Source organism: Sus scrofa, chromosome 6, assembly GCF_000003025.6.
Source record: "Sus scrofa isolate TJ Tabasco breed Duroc chromosome 6, Sscrofa11.1, whole genome shotgun sequence".
NCBI lineage: Eukaryota > Metazoa > Chordata > Mammalia > Artiodactyla > Suidae > Sus > Sus scrofa.
In genome coordinates this window covers 4,249,136-4,270,971 of record NC_010448.4, presented here as the reverse complement: position 1 = coordinate 4,270,971, position 21,836 = coordinate 4,249,136, and the positions used below count along the sequence as shown (strand labels likewise).

The window sequence follows — 21,836 nt, the reverse complement described above, 5'->3', positions numbered from 1 at the left end:
GAGCTGGCTGGCAGGCCACCCTGATCTCACCTTCAAGGAGGAGCTGACATTTAAGTTGAGAGCTGAGAAGCAGCAGGAGCCAGCTGCAGGAAGAGCTGAAGGAAGAGCACGTGTATATTTGATAGGCACTCTTAAATACAAATTAAAAGAAAAAAATTCATCTGCACAAACCACATGGAAATTGTGTTGTCTTATGGCAAGAGATCTGAGGTGGGGGGACAGCAGGATTAGTAAATTCAGGATGGTACCAAGGACATGGCCCTTTTATTTCTCTGCTCTGCCATCCTCAGCTTATTGGCTTTGTTCTCAGACTGGCTTCCTTCGTGGCCCCAAGATGGCTGCCACTGCTCCGGGCATCACAGCCAGACATGAAAACTTCCAACAGAAGAGGCCATCCGTGTGTGTGTGTGTGTGCACGCGTGTGTGTACATGTGCATATGTGTGGACAGTGAGAAAACCTTTCTTTTGAGCCCCCAGCAGACATCCACTTGTGTCTCCTAGGCCAGTGTTGTAGGTCACACCTGTGTCCACCTGAGTCATGAGCAGGGTCTGGGTCACCCCAAAGGTCTCAGCCCGTCAGGACCCACTCCTTGGAGCATCTGGCTGTGGGGAGAAGGGCAGGTACCTGAATCAGACTGAAGTCTGTTGACAGGGACCAGGGGAACGTCTGCTGCAACATTCGTTAGGCAAAGACCTTGAGGCTGGAAAGGGCTGCACGTGTTCAAGGAGAGAGAGAGGAGAGCGGCGGAGGCAAGGTCCCTGGGGAAGCTTTGGAGCAGGAGGAAATTATGGTCTGTTTTTGTGCGTTAAGAGGGCTCTGGCTGCCATGTGCGGGGTGAATGGACGGGGGGCAGAGGGGAGGCTGGGGTCTAGCTGGGAGGCTTCCGCAGGGCCAGGCAAGGGGCTGCGGGTGGTGGGATTCTAGCCGGAGCCCAGGCTTAGAAGCACATCCACGTCTGCACCCATCCCCACCTCTGGCGCCGCCCCCAAGCCCAAGTCCAAGTCCGTGCTCCTTGCCCACCATCTGTTTCTGGTGTCTGTAGGTGTGTTGGCTGGTGGGTGTGTGGGTGGGTTTTGAGAGAGCACCATCTGATCTGCCTGGGAGCGCCGGAGGGGTTGGAGGGGAGTGGGGTGCAGGTGGGGGATCGGGGGTGGGGAGTGGGGTGCGGGGGTGCGGGGATGGGGGTGGGGGTGAGGAGTGTGGGTGGGGAGTGGGGTGGAGGGAGCCGGCCCCTGCCTGCCTCTGCACCCTCCCTTCGGCTGCCCCTTGGCCTCCGGGGCCTAGCCAAGCCCTTGGGCTTCCGTTTATCCAAGGGCACAAAAACGCATGTCAACCTCGGTGCGTCTGCGCCCTCCTCTCTCTCACGCAGCATCAGGGAAGGGAAACTCCAGCATCTGCTTGCACGTGACCTGGTGCCCGGAGACATCGTGTCGCTCTCCATCGGCGACCGGATCCCTGCGGACATCCGTCTCACGGAGGTGAGGGGCCCGGGCCCGGGGCCAGGGCCGCGCAGACCCTTAGCCTCTCAGTGGCGGGCCCCCCGTCGCACACAGAGGCACCTGCTCACAGGCGGGAGGTCAGCAAGCTGAGCGTAAGCTCGGAGCTCCTCCCGTGGTGCTTCCTAAATTATTTCTTCTCATGTACGTACAAGCCTACCAAATTTTCCCCAACCTGTGTGGGTGTCAGGGTGTCACAGCCCCATAGAACATTTCCTGAGGCTCTCCAAAGCAATCCTGGATTCTCGGGACAGGGTTAAATCGAGTTTGGAGGGATCTGTTGGGATGGGAGCCATCTATTTTATGAGTCCTTCCAAGAGCGCTTAGGAATTGTTCACAGCTTTTAGCGATAAATGATTAAGCCCAGGTTATCAGCCGATTTATTTATTTAAGAAGGATGTTTCTCGGGAACCCAACTCTGCTGTGTGGAGGGTGACCTGGAGGGGGCGTGATGGAGGAGGGCACAGAGGCTGGGTGCCAGCCCCTGGGACCCGTGCTTACAGCATTCTTAGCCAGTCTTTGAAGTGGGGGCTGGGACCAGAGGGCACTCGGGCTTTGAAGCCCTTCTGCCCCTGGCTTTCAGATCTCCAGGCAGGACGAGGGTGAGCGGGGTGGGGCAGGGTGAATGGATGCACCCCACCGCCAGAGTGGATTCCTCCCCGTCTGCTGCTTCCGACACCAGCCCTCGGCCTCCCAAGTCCAAGTCCACAGCCATAGGTCCCGTTAAAGGAACTGTCGTCCAGTGGCCAAGCCCCAGCTGCAGGGAAGGCTGGGGATGCCAGTTTGACATTGTCCTTGCTGCTCCCAGGGGTGGGCTCTGCTCCCCCAACATCAATGAGACCCCAGGTCCAGGGCGGGGGCCAGAGCCAGGCAGCTGGTAAGGAGAACACACATGGACTTCAGGCACTCAGAGAGGCAGTGCAGCGAGATGCTGAGTGCTCTGGGGCTGGGCACTAGCTGGGTCCTATCATTCACAAGCTGTGTGACCTTGAGCAAGTTGCTTAGCCTCTCTGTGCCTTATCTATCACAGCGGTGAATGTCCATTCCCACCTGATCGGGTTCTCATGGTGATGAAATGAGCTGAGACCTGCCACCTGCTTGTGCAGCGCCTGATGTGGGGACAGAGTCACCGAATATCAGCAATTGATTTTATTATCATCTGCTCTCTATAGAAGTTCTCTATAGAAGTTCTTTGAAACAATTTTTAAATCCCAAATAACTCCTTTACTACTTGACCTGGTTTCCTTCCCGGCCTGCTTCCGTTAAATTCGGGGGTACCTGGTCATTGATGCCGCGAGGGCTTTTTTCGAGGCTGCCAGACACAAACACGCTACCGATTGGCTTTTCGGTCCTTGGCAATGACATTGAAGAACCCACAGCTTTGTTTACTTCATGGTGGAATATTTGTATCAGCTCGTAAGCCCTGAGATCCAGGAGAGCTTTATATACATTTTAAAGTCACTTAGGTCCAGGAAACAGCAGCTTCCAGAAAGCTCTTAAAATAAGCCACCCAAACACTAGCCCAGATGGCAACAACATGTGTGGGTCACAAAACATTTCCTCTTCCTGTAATTAAAACACAGGACACAGCCTTGGTGAAAGGCTATTCTGAGACCCTGGTGGAGCAGGGGAGTCTTCACTCCTGCCCCTGCCCCCTGCCCGCCCCCCATCATTTCTAAAATGAAAAGGGGCTTGGATGGCGTCAGTCAGGACGCCAGGTGATGCTTTGTGTAGGTAGGAATGTGGCGGGTGTGAGGAGACAGGGAGAGCCTCGGTCTGCACCCGAGCGGGAGGCGATGGGGTGGTCCTGAGCCCTCCTATGCCCCCGTCTCACTCATTTTCAGGCGGCGGCCACTGCTGTTATCGGGTGGGTTCTGTGCCCCTCACCTGCTGGCGTTCTGGGAGGTCACCAGGAACCCTTGACGCGCTCAGCCAGCTTCGTTCCTTCTTGGTCCAGATGCACCCCCCTCCATCTCTCCTCCCTTTGGTTCCCTTGGTGGGAAGGGCCCTGATGTGTAGACAGTTGACCCTTGAACAACACAGGTTGGAACAGCACGGGTCCACCTGTACACAGTTTTTTTCATAGCATGTAATCAGTACTGAACCGCCCGTGGTGGGTGGACTCGGAGGATGCGGACGGCTGAAGTCCCACCAGGATTTGTGACTGTGCTGAGGGCCAGCACCCCTAACCCTGTGCACTGTACAACGGTCAAGTGCATATAAAAAAATCGGGTCTGTACCAACCCCTGTGTAAAAATTGCCTCCTCTCATCTCCCAGCAACCTTAAGAGAAGAGTTCTCTACTTTTTCCATGAGGACTGGGGAGGTAACAGTCCCACCCGAGGCCACACAGCAGCAAGTGGGGCAGAGGGGATTGGAACCCGGTCATCTGGCTCCAGAGCCCTCATCCTTCCCTGCAGCCAGTGGGCCCTCTGTTGATGCAAATCGTTGCAAAATCTCTAATAAGTCTGGAACCGAGGTGTGTGCGAGCCCGACGGAGGACTACAGGCCAGGAGACAGCCTCTCCGAAGCTCTGAGAAACTGCTCCAGAGAAGCAGGGTGGTCAGCGCAGTTTTACGCCTTGTCACATCCGAGAAAAAGAACCCAGGTCAAACACGGCCAGGGCACATTCCTTCAAGGCTTCGGAAAAGACAGATGGTCCCGTCCACGGCGAGAACCTTGACCTTGGCCTCCTTATCTTGGATGGGGTACCAGTTTGGGCTTCTTAGGGAGGAAGCTGTTTATCTGTCTCCTCTAGGCGGGCACGCTTTACTTCTGGAAAGTGCATTCTTTTCTTTGATGGTTAAGGAAGATGCACCGTGTATGATAAACAGGCCACGAGACAGGCTATTCTGGTTATCATAAAATTCAAGCCGAATCAAAATCCAGACCAACCTGCCTGTGCCTGAGCCTGTGAAAATTTCTTCCATGCCCTCTTTCCCCGTGACCAGCGCTTCTGACTCCTTTCCTGGCTCTCCCTCTGGGTTTGCTCGTTATCTCCATTCCCTACGGCTGATGAGCTTGGAAATGTTACATACCTGGTGGCTTAAAACAGCCCAAGCGTGCTATCTTGCCGTTCTGGGGATCAGAATCCAATTCGGGGTCACCGGTGGAAATCCAGGGGTTGGCTGGACCACATTCCCTCCAGAGGCTCGGGGGAGATGCAATTTTCTTCATTTGCAGCTTGCAGACACCGCCCACAGTCCTGGGCTTTTGGCTCCAAATCCCTCCACCCAGTGCTTCTGTCGTCCTGTTTCCCCCTCTCTTCACTCCTCTGAGCCTCCTCTTGTAAGGACCTTTGTGATGACTTTTAGGGCCCCCAGCATCATCCGGGATCATCGCCCATCTTCAGGCCCTTAGTTTATTGTTTCTGATTTTTTTACATCTTTTACATATCATTTACAATGTTCTGTCACTTTCTGCTGTACAGCAGTGTGACCCAATCATACCTATATATACATTCTTTTTCTCGCATTACCTTCTATCGTGTTCCACGGATATGGTTCCCAGTGCTGTGCAACAGGACCTCACAGCAGATCTATGGTAAACAGAAGAATCTGCATCTCCTGAGCCCAAGCCCCCACTCTGCCCTCGCCCCCCTGGCAGTCACAAGTCTGCTCTCCAGGGCTTTGAGTCTGTCTGTGATCCGTAGATAGGTTCATCTGTGTCCGCGTCCTTAATTAAATCACGTCGGCAAAGTCTCTTTTGCTCTTGAGATGACACCTTCCCAAGCCACCAGACACAGCTCCGGGCTTTGAACGTCGCCTCACAGGTGAGGGAGCAGGTGCGACGCCGTCTCCCTCTGCTCCCCCAGGTCACAGACCTCCTGGTGGATGAGTCCAGTTTCACGGGGGAAGCCGAGCCGAGCAGTAAGACAGACACCCCGCTGACGGGCGGGGGCGACCTCACGACCCTCAGCAACATCGTCTTCATGGGGACCCTGGTGCAGTGCGGGAAGGCACAGGTAAGCCCGCAGCCTCGACCTCACTCACCTGCAGGCTCTCAGCCTCGGGACTCACGGTCCTCTCTCCTGAACGCAGGGTGTCGTGATCGGAACAGGAGAAAGGTCCCAGTTCGGAGAAGTGTTTAAGATGATGCAGGCCGAGGAGGTGAGGACGGGGTGGGGGAGGGGCTTTGGTTTTCTTGTGAGCCGGGGTTCGAGGTGATTCTCTGCTGGGGACACCAGGCCTGCCCGCTGCTGAGGAATGAGGACGATGTGGCAAACGTGAGCTCACTCTAAAAACGTTTCAGTTTAAACCATTTATTAGAATTTGTGTTCAGCTATAACCAAGAGACAGCAACACACAGAGATCTGAAGTACAGCAGTCAATGAATTTTCATACGTGTATCTCTGTATAATCATTGCTTGGCTCAGGATATAAAAAAATCTAGCAATTTTCCTGGTGGTCTTGTGGTTAGAATTCAACAGTTTTACCACCACAGCCTGCATTCAACCCCTAGTCTGGGAACGGAGAGCCCCCACCAAGCCACTGCCTGTCACAACCATAAAATTAAAAAATGAAATAAGGAAAAATGGAAGTTCCCATTGTGGCCTAGCAGTAAAGAGCCGGACTAGCATCTATGAGGACGGGGGTTTGATCCCTGGCGTCGCTCAATGGGTTAAGGATCCGGCGTTGCTGTGAGCTGTGGTGCAGGTCACAGATGCAGCTGGGATCCTGCATTGCTGTGGCTGTGGGGTAGGCCAGTGGCTACAGCTCCAATTTGACCCCTAACCTGGGAACTTCCAAGTGCCTCCAGCGTGGCCCTCAAAAGCAAAAAAAAAAAAAAAGCAAAAAAAAGGTAAGAAAATATTTTAAAAACCTAAATTTTAAAAACCTAAGCAAAAGCTGGGGGAGGTGCTGCGATCTCTTCTAACAAACCCCTTGTTCTCATCCTTTCAGACGCCTAAAACTCCTCTGCAAAAAAGCATGGACAAGCTGGGGAAACAGCTGACACTCTTCTCATTTGGCATAATTGGTGAGTGGGGCGGGGCGGGGGGGGGAGCCGTCCTGAGCACCCGAAACTGTTTCTCAAATACTTAGCTACTCACCTGGGTGAGGACTGGGGTTTGGGATCAGAGCTTCTCTCATAGGAGCAAGAGGTTTCTATGGCCGTCAGAACAAGCCAGCTGCTGTGACAAGCAGCCCCTACATTTCAATGGAGCAACATGGTCACACTTTATTTCGTGCCCTCCACACAGTCCATGGGCATGTTCCTGGTGAAATGGTTTTCCTGGAAATCCCACCTGCAAACACTGACGCAGGGGCCCAGGCCCCTCCTGTATTGTTGCTCTCCCTGCCGGGAGGTGGCTGTGATTCTGTTTAGCCAGCAGGTGGGGAAAGAGTAGACACGGTGGCTTGTCTGGGGAATTCTGAAGGCACAGACTGGGAAGTGAAGTCCCCATTTTTGCCCATTCTCGATTGGCCAGAATGAAGTCACGTGGCCTACCCGACCGCAAAGGAGACTGGGAAATGTAGTCTGGTGGTGTGTGCAGCCATGTTTCTATGCCACTAAGTAGGCAATGCCTAGGTTTGTACCTCCTGGCCTTTGGTGACATACCAGAGAGCATCCACACAACGCTGCAGACCTTCATTCAGGTCTTACTCCTGAAGATCCCCATGGGGCTGCCCTGGTCCCCTCACCCATTCCTTCCTGCTGTCTCTAGCTCTGGCTTTGTGGCTGTGTCCTTTGTTCCCAGCTTTCAAGATCAACCAATGCCTAGGCCACTGTAAGCTCTCGATAAATGTTGGTTGAGTGATTGAGTTAATAAAGAAACAAACTAACCATCCACTGCCCTTAGCACAGGTAGTGATGAGAGAAAGTACCAGAGGGTCTGGCTAGAACTGTAGAGCTAGAGAAGGTTCTTGGAAGAAACAGCTGTCCCTGCTATCAGAAGTTTTGTTGTGCTTCTGGCCATCCAGATGCATGAATCCATTTAGTGAGTATCTTATGACTCACTCGGTTCTGGGGCCACCAAGATAAGTCAAACATAGCTTCATCCCTTTGAAGGACACCAGGGAAATAGGAGAGAGTCCCCTGAACACATATGACATGTGAAGGTAACAGTTAATTTTGCACACGAGAGTTGGGAAGGCTCTAAGGAGGAGGTGACATTCAGTTGGGTCTTGCAGGATGAGTAGGAGTTTGCCAAGTTAAAAAAAAAAAAAGAAGAGATCAGGAACTCCAGACAGAAGAAAGGGGATATTAAAAGGCCTTGGAGGTATATCCCACTCCTTTACAAATTGGAAGAGGTGGTAAATGTAGCCATGTGTTAAGAGGATATGGCCTGAAGTCAGGGCTCTCAATTTTATCATGCCATTGGTAGACCTGCCTGCCCTTTCCTGCCTGGCCACCCCTTCTGAATCTTCTCGTGTCTAGTCTCCTTTCCAAGTGATTGAGTTAATAAAGAAACAAAGTAACCATCCACTTTGGATTTAGTGCTGAGAGTTTGCTCAATCAGTAGGTTTGCTCTTTTTAAGTAGCTCAATGTCCTCTTCCCTCCTCTCCAGCCTGTTTTGCCCTGGAGCAGTGATGGAAAATGGGTTTTATCTTAACCTGATGACAGATAGTGGAGCTCTGTGCTTGTGAGAGGATTTGGAGGCTGTGCTCAGGCTTGGTGGCAGAGATCTGTGATGAACTAGTGATGTCTGTCATGGACGCAGGCGGGGCAAGTGACTTTGCATCACCATTCACTTGCCATCCTTGGAGTTACACTGATCAGGCATCTGAGCAGAATAGATGCCCTCACGGCCCTGGCTGGCCTCAGGGCCCTCTACACTCTAGAAAAACAGGGGTTGGAAACTCTGACTCCCAGGCCAATCAGGTTCACCACCTGTTTTTGCATGGCCCACAAGCGAAGAATTTTTTTGTACAATTTTTTGTGTGTCTTTTTGTCTTTTCTAGGGCCGCACCTGTGGCACATGGAGGTTCCCAGGCTAGGGGTCCAATCAGAGCTATAGCCGCCGGCCTATGCCAGAGCCACAGCAACGAGGGATGCGAGCCATGTCTGTGACCTACACCACAGCTCACGGTAATGCCAGATCCTTAACCCCCTGAGCAAGGCCAGGGATCAAACCCACAACCTCATGGTTCCTAGTCGAATTCGTTAACCACTGAGGCATGATGGGAACTCCTTGTACAATTTTTAATGATTGAAAAAAAAATCAGGAATTCCTGCTGTGATGCAGTGGAATCAGCAGCATCTCTGGAGCGCTGGGATCAGGTTTGGTCCCGGCCTAGCACAGTGGCTTAAGGATCTGGCATTGTGGTGTAAGTCACAGCTGTGGCTTGGATTCAACCCCTAGCCCCGGAACGCTATACTCTTTGGGGTGGCCAAATAAGAAAAAGAAAAAATTGAAGAGTAATATTGTATGATATGAGAGTTATATGAAATTCACATTTCAGTGTTCACAAATACTGTTTTACTGGCACCCAGCCACACCCATTCACACATCATCTGTGGCTCCTTGCCCGCTGCAACAGCCAAGTTGAGATGCAACAGACCATATAGCCCATAAAGCCAACGCTATTTACCCTCCGGCCTGTTAAAGGAGAAGCTTTGTGCCAGTTGCTCTAGACAACTGGGGTTGCCAGCAGGAGACTCTGCTGTAATAGTGACCTCAAGAGCAAATACCAAGTAGATGGGCTTCAAGGTAGATTATGAAACAGGTGCTTTTAGAAGACCTTTCCACCAAATGATTCGTTTTTTAAAAAAAGCTCCAAGGCAGGAGTTCCTGTCGTGGCGCAGTGGTTAACGAATCCGACTAGGAACCATGAGGTTGCGGGTTCCATCTCTGGCCTCGCCCAGTGGGTTAAGGATCCGGCGTTGCCATGAGCTGTGAGTCGCAGACGCAGCTCGGATCCCGCGTTGCTGTGGCTCTGGCATAGGCCGGCGGCTACAGCTCCCATTCGACCCCTAGCCTGGGAACCTCCATATGCCACAGGAAGTGGCCCTAGAAAAAGCAAAAAGAAAAAGAAAAAAGCTCCAAGGCAGAAGTCCTGCAAGGTCATTGCCTCGGACAAGCCATGACTCCACAAGTGAAGTTAGAACTTAACCTGGCGTGTCCATGGCCAGGTCCATAACACCGCTCAGTCTGCTTTCCCTTTTAATAAATATCACAAGAACTGCTCTGGCAGAAGCGGCGTTTTGAAAACCGGGTTCTGTGGACCCCCAGAGGCCCATGGAGGAGAGGCAGGGAGACTGGTGTGCTGGAAAAGGCTGAACAACTGGCTCCAGGGGAAAGCAGTGTTGGCCACTTTCCATGGTGTCAATACTCCCAGCGTGTCTGCTTTCAGGCTCCCAGTGTCAAGCTACTGAGTGTGGACCCGGGGAGAAGTGAGCACAGTCCACTCTTGTGGCCCCTGGGAGCGAGCTCCAGCCTCCTGCTGCAGGGAGGCCCGCTGGGCAGGGCCAGGGGCCTACTCCTCTCTTTTTTGTTTTTTTGTTTGTTTTTGTCTTTTTAGGGCCACACTTGCGGCATGTGGAAGTTCCCAGGCAAGGCATCTAATCGAAGCTGTAGCCACCGGCCGACACCACAGCCACAGCAACTCGAGTTTTGAGCTGCATCTGTGACCTACACCACAGCTCACAGCAACGCCAGATCCTTAACCCACTGAGAGAGGCCAGGATCGAACCCGCGTCCTCATGGATGCTAGTTGGGTTTGTTAAGCCCTGAGCCATGACGGGAACTCCCTTCCTCCTCTCTAAGCTTTTGCATCTGGGTCCCTTTGGGTCCCACCTGAGATTTTATTTGACTCCTAAGCCCTGTTGCTCATCAGAGTATGAAAAAAACAACTTATAAATCAGATATTGTCATACCCTACCTCTAGCTGCATATATGAGCACTCGCGTGTGCACACACACACACACGCACACACACACACACACCCCACTTGCCCTGGCTCCCCTTTCCCTGAAAGCTGATGCCCTTCAGAAGGTCTCCCAGGACAAGTCACACAGGTGACGCCACTCACGTCCCCCTTTGCTCCTGCCTTGCCCAGTAGGCACGGCCACAACTGTTCATGCCTGGGCCTTACTGGGGGCCGGGGCCGTGCTGAGCCCCCCGTGTGGACTGTCCCTTCTTAAGTCCTGAAACAAGCCCTTGAGGAGGACGTGGCCGTGGTCCTCACTTTACAGCCGGGGCACCTGAGGCCCCGCTTGGCGGCCCCAGACCGTCTCCGTGATGCTGGAGCACCTCGGGACTCACACCCGGCATGACTCATGGCACGGCTCGGCCTCCAGGGTCTCGCTGGGCGTGTGACCTGTGTCCAGCACAGCGCCTGGTGTTTGGTAAACATCGGTGCAGGAGAAGCGGCAAGGGGCGTATATTTCATCACGATCCCGCAGGGTCAAGTCACTGGAGAGACAGCCCGCATCCTGCGGACACGCAGCCCGGGCGGGACTTCGGCAGTAAGACAGACTGTCTGAAGTCAGCCTCGCATACATGGGCTGGCTGTTTCCCTCTTCCACCTGAATTGGCTTTATCCTATCCTGGAAAAGGAGACCCATTCTCTCTCGGGGGCAGGGGCGTGCCTTTCTTTAAAAGGGGAGCAGTGGCACAGCCTTGAGGTGGTTTGTCCTTGTCCTGTGTCTTTATTCCTGTACACTCTTTAAGGGAAGGAGCTCGGGACGCCGTAGGACGTTGCGTGTGTGCTCGCGTGCATGTGTGTGCGGGTGCTGTGTGTGTGTGTACACACATGTATGTACATGTATTTTTGTCTCCTCCCCAGGCCTGATCATGTTCACGGGCTGGTTGCAGGGGAAGCAGCTCCTCAGCATGTTCACCATCGGGGTCAGGTAAGGGCGCTGGGGACAGTGGGGGGCAGTGGGGGGCAGTGGGGGCAGGACCGGCCCGGGGCACATGCAGCCCTTCCCTGAGCCGTGGTCTCCCCCGCAGCACATTGTCAGGTGGTTGGGTGGCCCCGGAATGTCCGCAAAATGAGTGAAAGCGGGTGATTCTTTTCCCTGTCACTCTGGCCTCTGGGTTTGCATGTCCCCGGGCGAGCGTGGACTCGAGAACCCGTCTGCCCAGCCTTCAGTTCTGCCTTTGCCACCCGGTAGCCCTGCGACGTTGCGTCTTCAGGGGATGTCAGCTCCTCCTAGGGGTACAGGGAGCACACCCTGGATGGGCACGCCGCCACCCCGAGCACACAGTAGGCGTGTTTTCTCAGTACGCGTTTCGACCTCGGTCCTTGTTTTGTGAAGGTGGCTGCAGGAGAGGAGGGGACGTGACGCTGGGGCCATACGGCTGATTGCAGGGCTGGGAATCGGGGCCTTGACTTTAAGCCCAGGGCCCTGCCCTTTCCCCACACGGTGAAGCCATAAGCCTGGTCCCACCTGGGTCCTGGGGACAAACGGAGAGGAGCACGAGGAGGGAGGCTCCGGGCACAAGTGGGAAATGGCCACGGCTTTTCCACAGCTGCTCGGGGACGCCGGGGGGTGAGGACTGTCACTCCCGGGGCACGTCCCAGCAGAAGAGCGGCTGGTGACCCTTCTGGGATGTGGAAGAGCCATGTCAGGCCCCCTGTGGTTTCTGGAGGGTGATCTGGCCCCGTGCTGTGCTCGTCTGCAAGAGGGTTCAGGTGGTACGTGGGAAAGTCGTTTAACATCGGTGAGCAGAAATGATAGGCTTAGTCCACCCAGCATACCCCCTGGGTCGGCACACATGGATGCCCAGCGCCTGGTGCAACATCAGCAGGATACAGTGACTGTGACCCAGCCCCAGACAGGAGTGGACTACAGCCCTGGCGCCGTAGAAACGTGATGCTGAGTGAAGGGAAGTGGACACAACTGGCCACGTGCTCCAGCACTGGGCTTCTATGAAATGGCCCCAGCAGGCACATCCACAGTGACAGAAAGTTGATTTGTGGCTGCCAGGGGCTGGGGTCACGGAATGAGGGACCGTGGACGGTGATGGGGTTTCTTTCGGGGGGATGAAAAGGTTCTAAAAGTAATTGTGGAGGTGGGTGCACACCTGCGAATACACTAAAAACCACTGAACTGTACGCCTTAAAAGAGTGAGTTTTGCAGTGTGTGAGTTATATCTCAGTTAAGAAAACATAAAGCGGGTAATTGGAATGGCTGTTATTACAAGGATCCTTGGAGCCTGCTGAATTTATATACAGAAAGTAAACTGTTGGCAGACACCCGTGTGCTAATTATCATTCCAGTAAATGACAGTGACATACCTCACAGCGGGGAGGGGCCTCCAGTGTCTGTTGGGACATGGGGGACACCAGGGGCTGCTTCCCCAGCGCCAGCCAGTGCAGGCAAGAGAACCTCGATTGAGGGGTTGAGGGTGCGTGGCTCTGGCACCGTGTCACGTTCATCTGTGTATAAATGAATGGACATCATTACCTGCCAATGAGCAGAAGAAATTCATTGCAGGTCTTTTAAAATTCCAGAGAGCTCCTTTTTCGATCCTATGGCACCGTGTGCATTAATTGAGAGGCAGGCTGGCAAAGTCAACCCATGGGCAGGTGTGTGTCCAGGTAGAAAAGTTTTCAATGACTGTTTTTTGGGATGAATGGAAGCTGGAAACTCTGTCTGGTTTCAGACACATTTCTGTTCCTTAACACGCGACCTTGCTCACCAGGGCGCAGCTCCATGGGCAGGCCCGTCTGCATTTCACAGATGGAGAAGCTGAGGGTCAGGCCAACATGTGCCCGTGGGTACAGGGTCAGGGACTAAAGGAGGCCGACCTCAAGGCCCATGCATTCCGATGCCAAGCTGGGTCCTGGGCAGTGCCCCCGGCCGCCCGCATGGCAGGGCAGCCCCTCTCCGCCTGCTCCCTGTCTTCCGCGGCCACGGCACCGGGTTGGCTTATTTGCCCGACGTGTATTTGTTGAGCAACTGTTGACCCTTGATTTGAATCATCTGGAGCTGATGCAGCCAGACCTCGGGGGCTGCAGGCTGCAGGAAAAGGGAGTAATCTAAGTCAATGTCAGCAGAATAACCATGACTTCTGGGCAGTGCTACAGAGGAAGTGAAGGCCGAGAGAGATTGAAAGGGAGGTGGCCACGGCCTGCCCGCCCTGAACAGGTGGCCGGGGAAGGTCTCTCTGAGGACTTGGAGAGATGCCCAGCCAGCTGGGGGAGGGCAGGAGGGGCGCTCAGGCAGGGGACCGGCTGGGGCCAAGGCGGGAGGAGGGATGAGCCGGGCGGGGGGGAGATTAGTTGCTCGTCACCATGGCAGCTCGCGGGCTCCTTTTTCTCCAGATTCCAATAGATCATCCGAATCCTTCTCAACACATCGTGCCAGCTCATCTGTGCTGTTCTTCTGAGGCAGAGCTGAAAAATACTGGCCATTCTTGGGAAGGCGATGGGGGCAGGGGGAACTCCAGCTTCTTAGGAGGGCAGGGCCTCCCGGAAGAGCAAGACACTGTAGAGCGGGCCCTTGGCCTTGAGCCGAACCGACCTCGCCACCTAAGGGCCCCGGAAGAGCTTGCTGCACACGGGTGGCTGGTGCTGTGACTCCGTGGGTCCAGCTGGGGCCCAAGACTCTGCATTTCTAACTTGCTCCCCACCTTGTATTGCTGGCTCAGGAAGCCACCCTGAAACTACCCCAGTCGGAACTCCAGTAAGAGGTGGGACCAGGGAAGAGGGCTGAGCCCCTGCAAAGAGGGTGTGGGCGAGCAGGCCTTCAGCCACAGGCGCGATTGCAAAGGGTGAAGCCCTGAGAGACGCCCCGAAAAAGCGGAGCCCCCAGAAGCCAGGATGCTTAGGAACCCCCCCCACCCCTTCTCAAGGCGGATGTAAACCACATCCCACCTTGTAAACCACAGAAAGCTCCACGAGCCAAAAGCCTGTTGATTATGAGCAGGTAAATAAGAGCAAAGTCTCCTGTATCCAGCCCACCCCACCTCCCCAAGGTCATTTCTGGTTTCTTAACAGCTTCTTTTTTTAAATTGAAAAAAAAAAAAAAAAAAAACGTTATTGGAATAGAGTTGCCTGACAGTGGTGTGTTAATTTCAGGTGTTCAGCAGAGGGATTCAGTTCCACACACCCACACATCCGTGCCTTTTTCCCATCTCGGTTGATACACGGTACTGCATAGATTTCCCCGTGCTGTGCAGTAGGTCCTTGTCACCCATCTATGTCACGTGTAGTAGCGTGCACAGGTCAGTCCCAGACGCCACCTGCATCTCCCCGCATCGCTTCCCCTCAGGTAACCGTACGTTTGGTTTCAAAACTGATTAAGTTTCTCTCCTCGCATTCATCCCTCCGCATCCGTGGTGAACTGGCCGCCAAGAGAAAACTGGCTCTGTTTGTTTCCCTTGTGACTTTGAAAGGATGAGGGTTTTTTTCCCATTTTTAGCAGCATGAGAACCACTCAAAAGCTCTACATCCTAAGGGTAGAAATGGCAGGAGAGCCGGCAAGGGAGAGTCCCCAGAGTAAGTAACACAAGAGGCATCCTGTCCAAGCCTTTCTCCTCCTTCCCTCCGCTTTGAGTGACAGTCACGATGCCCCAAGGTCCGCCTGCTTTTCCTGCTCTATTCTAATCTTTATTAGCTTGCCAGCTAGTTTTTCATTGTTATGAAAGCAGCCAGGCCCATGTAATGCCCTTCCCATGCCATGCAGGTTAGGAAAGGGCCCGTGATAACCCTCAGCAAATGTTTGCTTAGCTGGTCTTTTCAGCCTGTGCCATAAAACCGAGGAAGCCTTCTTCCTGTCACCATAGAAACTGGGCACAGGCCCTCGATCAGATTCAGTAATCTTGGTTTATATAACTTATCCCTGAATGCTCCATTGTCTGCGGGTGAAAGGCCACCATTCATGTACCAGAGTCCTTTGGTTCTAAGATGTGCCTTCTTTTTCCCATTTTAACTTCCTTGAAGCAGGATTGCTTCTTACGAGCAATGTGATAAGAAAGCCCCGTGTTGTTGATGAATTGGCAGCATTTTTTCCTTCCTCGGTGGCGTACAAGGTAATGGCACTTTTCACAAACAGTAGCACCAGAGAGCTGATGACATGCCGTAGCCACGTGTGGCTTTGGCTGAATGGTCACATCCTCAACCAGGCTTTCTGATGATGGACCAGCCTGTAGCGAGCACCCAGTATGTGCTGGGCCAGTGTGGGTCTGGGCTCTTGTACTTACTGTAGATTCACTCATGCTGGTTCTTCCGTGGAGCAAGTATTTAGTGGGTACCTGTGGGACTCTGCCGTACAGAGGGGGAACCATGGTGGGTGTGGCTTGGTGATGCTTACCGCGCAGCTCTGCGCCGTCTGCCCCCCAATCTCCAGCCTCCCCCCTCAGCCTGAGGTCACTGGGGAGACACAAAACATTGCCCACACAGGGGCTCAGTGGGTTAAAAGCCTGACATAGTGGCTGAGGATGCAGCTTTGATCCCTGGCCTCACTCAGTGGGTTAAGGATCTGGCATTGCCACAAGCTGTGGCATAGTTCACCGATGCTGCTCCGGTCCAGCATTGCTGTGGCTGTGGCGTCGCTCTGATCTAGCCCCTGGCCCGGGAACGTCCCTGTGTGGCACATGTGGCAGCAAAAAGGCAAAAAAGCGTGGGGTGGGGGTGGGGCTCCTGTGCTCAATCCCAGGGCAGGAGGGAAGCTCATGAAGGGAGAAGCTCATTGGTTCAGCGTAAGTCACAGCTCCTCTAATCCAATCAAATGCGGCTCTGGGGGGCAGGGTCACGTGGTGCCGCAAGGGGCCAGGGGAATCCTCAGGAAGTGAGCAGACACCAAAACAACCCACTACACTCGGCAAAGGCTGAGCCCTGAGCCGTGTCACTTCGCCTCCTGCAACTGTCATTTCCTTACCTGGGTTTCTCATAGGAAGTGTCTAAGCCATGGGACCAACTCAAAGTAAAACTCAAGGGGCACAAGGAAGACCTTCTGAACCAAAAAAATTCCACTTCCCACTTCTTGCCTGATTCTGGAAATTTGTTCATAGGGCCCAAGACTTTTCTAATAGAGGACAACAATTTAAATGCAAAAGCGCTGAAACAGGCAAAGCAACAGACAGACTAATGCATACTCAAGTGTGGATGTCTGATTGGAGAGCAGGGGTTTGAGGCGGGAAGCTCAGAGCAATGGATGCTGAAGGAGGAGGCAGGTGTATCATGGGACTGGGAACGGAGACTAGAAGAGAGAAGTTGGGGAGACGACAGACAGCCTTTATGGGTAAGTACGTTGCCAGGGCATGTTAAAAGTGACCCATCTGGCCTTTCAATCCAGCCTGGCTGTGGCTGCCATCCCCGAGGGTCTGCCCATCGTTGTCACCGTCACGCTGGTCCTGGGCGTGCTGCGGATGGCCAGGAAGCGGGTCATTGTGAAGAAGCTGCCGATCGTGGAGACTTTAGGTGAGGGACTCCAGTGGGCTGAATTCTTGCAAACTGGACGTTGTGGTGACAACTCAACCGGGGAATGTGTAAGCCTCAGAGTTGGTGGGGACATCCTCTCTTTCCCATAAACACTGTCTTCTCATGCGCCAGGTTGCTGCAATGTCATCTGTTCTGATAAGACGGGGACTCTGACAGCCAATGAAATGACTGTCACCCAACTTGTCACGTCTGATGGGCTCCATGCCGAGGTGAGTCGTGTGCACTGACAAGGTTCAAGGCGAAGTCCTGCCCTGCCAGACCCATCCCTTCCCAGAGAAAGGACACGGAGCCTTCCAGAACATAGCAAGGAAGAAACACGTGTGGGTCATGGGACAGTCTCTTTGCTATTTGTAAGCCCCAGCAAGGAGCATGAGTGATGGAAGGCAGCCACCGTCTGGCTGGCATGACGCCACACCCTCGTGTTGGCACGTCGTCCGTGGCTCCTTTCAAACCACAACCGCAGTCATCGAGACGTCGTGTGGGCTGCAAAGGCTAAAACACTGGCTGCCTGGCTCTGTCAGAAAGAGCCTGCCCCCCACCTTCTGGAACATAAGCCCTCTTGTACCCCACTCCTTGGCTTCCATGGTCATAAATTTTGCTGGCTGAGGGATAGCCTGTTGCAGTTACAACTGAAGCGCACACAACGCTTGGTTGGTGAGGCTCTGATGAAAACGTAATCCTGCAGGGGGCACCCTGCTTGAAGCCCTGCTCGTGGTGGGGCCATGTCCTCGGGTGGTTCCCCCGCGAAGAGACACGGGGCAGCGGGGGAGCGTCTGTTTGACGCCTGGCAGCACTCCTTTCTGTGGTCTGCCCTGCAGGTCAGCGGTGTTGGCTACAACGGCAAAGGGACCGTCTGTCTTTTACCCTCAAAGGAAGTCATTAAGGAGTTTTCCAACGTCTCAGTGGGGAAGTTAGTGGAGGTAAGTGGCCAAAGCGCCACCGTGGAAATAAATGTGCATTTAACACCCAGCTGCTGGAGAAGTGCCCTGCGGCCTAGTGGTTAAGGATCCGGCAGTGTCACTGCTGTGGCTCAGATTCGATCCCTGGCCTGGGAACGCCATGGGTGTGGCGATGAATAGAATAGAATCGAATCGGATACAAATATCAAAGAGAATAAAATCAAATCAAATAGAACAGAGCAGACAAGGATTCTCTCTGGAAAGAGACAGCACTTGGACCAAGTGGTTCTTGGTGACGAGCAAGCCACACCCCAGGGGTCAGACTGTCACAGTGGCCCAGATACAGATGGACACGTGGGTGAGGGAAGCACTCAGGACCACCTGCCCCCCGCTCACCACTTGCTGGACAGAGAGGGTGCTCTGTGAAGGCTGGGAAGTAAGCACGTGGTGAGGGCTGCCTGGGGTTGTCGGTGCCTGTAACATGAGCCGTCCCCGTCCTCCCAGGAGCCATCTTCCTTGTTCAGTGAGCAGCCCCTCCGCGCGGGCCCCACCTCCACAGTGAGGCTTAATTATCACAGCAACCCTGCGAGGCCTGGCCCAGGATCTCAGCTGTGTGGATTAAGAAACAGGGGCTCAGAGGAGTTCCCGTTGTGGCTCAGCAGTAATGAACTCAATCAGTATCCAGGACGACGCGGGTTCAACCCCTGGCCTTGCTCAGTGGGTTAAGGATCTGGTGTTGCCACGAGCTGTGGTAGGTCACAGACATGGCTCTGATCTGGTATTGCTGTGGCTGTGGTGTAGACCAGCGGCTACAGCTCCGATTTAACCCCTAGCCTGGAAACTTCCATATGCTGCAGGTGCAGCCCTGAAAAAAAAAAAAAGAAAGAAAGAAACTGGCTCAGAGACGTTAAGGGGAGTGCCCAGGATCACCCAGCCACTGGGGAGGGAGCGGGGAGGCACCCCATGCTCTGTTTCTGCTCCTTTCCTCATTTATTTTAATTTGGGCTGTAAGTCACACACCACAGAAGTCACCCTTGAAAATGCAGAGTTCAGGGGGTTTTACAATGTTCACAAAGCTGCACAGGTGTCACTGCTACCAAACCCTAGGATGCTTTTGTCACCTGACCAGAAACCCTGTCCCCATGTGCGGGCACTGGCTGTGGCCCCACGCCCTCAGGCTGCCCTCCTTGCCACCGCGGTCCTCACGCGGCTGCTGCCAGCCGGGCTGCTGTGGAGGAGCAGGGACTCCGATGAATCCTGAAGAGTAAGCCCGCCGCTACCGCTACCCCAAGCCCCGGCTCCCAAGCTGGGTCAAGCCTCCAAATCCGGACCTTTTCGTGTGCCCGAGGCGCGGCTCCGAGTATCCACAGATGACATTCGGAACCCCCCTTTCAGGCAGGCTGTGTCGCCAACAATGCCATCATCAGGAGGAACACCGTGATGGGGCAGCCCACCGAGGGCGCCTTGATCGCCTTGGCAATGAAGGTAGGCCGTCTGCCAGGTCTGCGCCGGGGGCCCCTCCCTCGGGGCCCGCTTAGCGGCAGAACTCAAGGTCCAGTCTGAGCGAGGCAGCGAAGGGACGTTTAGTATCGGTGGGAGAAGACGGCCCGGGACACCCTCGGGCTGGCCCCGACTGGTGGGGGAGCTGGGCTCCGAGACGCTGTGTGGCTAGAAGCTTCTGCAGGTGTCTAAGCCCTGCCCAGCCAATGCCTAAGAACCTGGGGGCAGAGACAAGAGGCGCTAGACCAGCCGCAGCCCTACCCGGGAGGCTCTCCTTCCTTTTCGTTTGACTGGCTCCAGGGCTGTGACTTTGAGAAGCACTCCCCGCTGAGGGCCCAGGACCAGGACCAGGCAGGAGCGGCCGCTCACGAAGCTGAAGGGCCTGGCGATGGGTGGCAGGGTGTCTGCTCTGCTGGTGCCTGGGGACAAAGAGCAAGAAAAGTCTGGAGATCCTGTCGTGGCTCAGTGGTTAAGGAATCCGACTAGGAACCGTGAGGTTGAGGGTTCGATCCCTGGCCTCGCTCCGTGGGCTAAGGATCCGGGATTGCCGTGAGCTGTGGTGTAGGTCACAAATGCAGCTCGGATCCTGTGTTGCTGTGGCTGTGGTGTAGGCCGGCGGCTGCAGATCCACTTAGACCCCTAGCCTAGGAACCTCCAGATGCCATGGCTGCAGCCCTAGAAAAATACAAAGACAAAAAAAAAAAAACAAAAGCAAGAAAGGTCTGATAGGTCCCCCCAAGCCTGACCCGCCAGCCCCTCTCTCCGCCTCCTTCTCTGTGAGCCTCTGTCCAGCCTCCCTGTTGCTATTCGGGACAGTCTCTTCAAGTTCATTTCTGCCCCCACGACGGTTCTGCTCACCCGGGTGGCCTGGCTGGCGTCGCGCATCACCCTGTCCTGCGTCCATCTGTCCATCCCCCTGTTCCTCCCCCAGCAGGAGACCCAGGCCCCTTGTGTCACCCTGGGCAGGCAGTGTGCGGGGAGGGGAGTTAGCTTCCAGCAAGACCTTGTGAAGGCAAACGCAGGGCTTCTGGAAACTGTTAGGCACATCCCTTTCCTTCTATTCAAGGAGGAGATTCTCTCCAGGGCGTCAGTCACACTGGACGCTACTCCCCGCCCCCTTTAGAACAGCCCAGGGGGCGGCCCCGCTCAGCACTGCCCCTGCCTATAGCCAGAAGGGACAGCTGGCCTCGCGGTCCCAGCTGGAGCGAAACCCTGGTGTCCAGTCCCCCGGAAAGCCATCAAAGAACAAATGAGTGTCAGCCCCAGCAAGGACCCCAGGCGGTGACACCCCTTCTGCCAGGGGCTCCTTTTAAGGGAGCTGCTGCCTCTTTAAGTCTGAAACACTCCTCCCAGCAGACTCCCCCCCGCAGGTGCCAGCGAGAAGCTGCGCCAGAGGCCATCTGGTTCCACCCCTGGGACAAGAGAAAAGAGATTTTTTTTTTTCCCAGGTGGGATGTTTGAAAGCAAATGGCCTTTCTCTGGGAGCTAAACGCTTGGATTTCTCATCTGCCCGAGGTGGTTTGCATTATGAGTAACTTAAACGGACTGAGCTTTTCACGGACACCGGTATGGGGCGGCTCCCTGACAATGTCCCCTTTTATGATCCTAGATGGACTTAAGTGAAATTAAAGATTCATACGTGAGGAAAAAAGAGATTCCATTCAGCTCGGAGCAGAAGTGGATGGCGGTTCAGTGCAGCCCCAGAAATGAGGTGAGCCCGCCTCTCCGACCCGCTCCGTCCTCACTCCCCTGTAGAGCAAACCGCAGGTGAGGCAGCCACTGACAGCAGGGATGTCTGTCTGTCTGCCTGCCTTGGTCCTCCCCCAGGAGCAGCCGGAAGACGTGCACTTCATGAAGGGGGCCTTCGAGGAGGTCATCCGCTACTGCACCACGTATAACACGGGCGGCATCCCTCTGCCGCTGACGCCCCAGCAGAGAGCCTTGTGGCAGCAGGAGGAGAAGAGGATGGGGTCGCTTGGCCTGCGGGGTCAGTGCCTGGGGTCCCAGCCCCGGGCTCTAGATTGGCGCCTAACACTGCCTTTCAGGCGAGTGAACGCGGGCTCTGTCGTCAGCGAAGGCGATGATCAGAACGGCGTCGGGGGGTGGGGGGCGCTGGTGGGGCAGAGCCAGTGCGGACGCTCTTGGGCAGATGAAATAGAGAGAGTCCCCCCAGTACCAGTCATCGGATGACACCCCTTAATGCAGATGCAGTTCGGGGGGGGGGGCGCGGGAGGGAGGGTGGTCGCAAATTCTCTACGACATGAGAACAGGCCACCCCAGAAACTGAGTTTTCCTGATGGGTTGTCTTGCGCACGGCTCGCTGTCAGGAAAACCCGAAGCTCTTGTAAGTTTCCAGTTTTTTGCACCAGGGCCAGTGAAACCCCGCATGTCCTGTAGTGTCGTATGTCAGCTTGTCCGTTTTCAGGGACAGTGTCTGCCGACACTCTAGAACACGTGTGTTCCCTTGGGGAAAGGGGAGAAGCACTGGCCTCTGCCACACTGGTTTCGGCTGCCTTAGTTTTCTCCTTCAGGGAACAGTAGTTATAAATGGAGAGCAGCTTGCTGACAAGTGTGTGAGGTGAGGACATGGCAGTTGCTGGGACAG

The 21,836-nt window shown here is 54.6% G+C and overlaps 1 protein-coding gene across 2 annotated transcripts in view; it reads left to right on the top strand.

The window, feature by feature from the left end:
- Nucleotides 1–21,836, top strand: part of ATP2C2 (ATPase secretory pathway Ca2+ transporting 2) — a 75,943-nt gene that overhangs the window by 42,302 nt on the left and 11,805 nt on the right. For both annotated transcript variants that reach the window (XR_002344471.1, XM_003126826.3), the window contains exons 7-17: nt 1,371–1,479; nt 5,311–5,460; nt 5,537–5,605; nt 6,398–6,473; nt 11,226–11,292; nt 16,687–16,811; nt 16,944–17,041; nt 17,651–17,752; nt 19,127–19,216; nt 20,841–20,942; nt 21,059–21,218. Coding sequence is in view for 1 of the 2 variants with exons in the window: in XM_003126826.3 (XP_003126874.1) it covers nt 1,371–1,479; nt 5,311–5,460; nt 5,537–5,605; nt 6,398–6,473; nt 11,226–11,292; nt 16,687–16,811; nt 16,944–17,041; nt 17,651–17,752; nt 19,127–19,216; nt 20,841–20,942; nt 21,059–21,218 (1,148 nt within the window). In the remaining variant the exon portion in view is untranslated. The remainder of the gene's footprint in view (nt 1–1,370; nt 1,480–5,310; nt 5,461–5,536; nt 5,606–6,397; nt 6,474–11,225; nt 11,293–16,686; nt 16,812–16,943; nt 17,042–17,650; nt 17,753–19,126; nt 19,217–20,840; nt 20,943–21,058; nt 21,219–21,836) is intronic.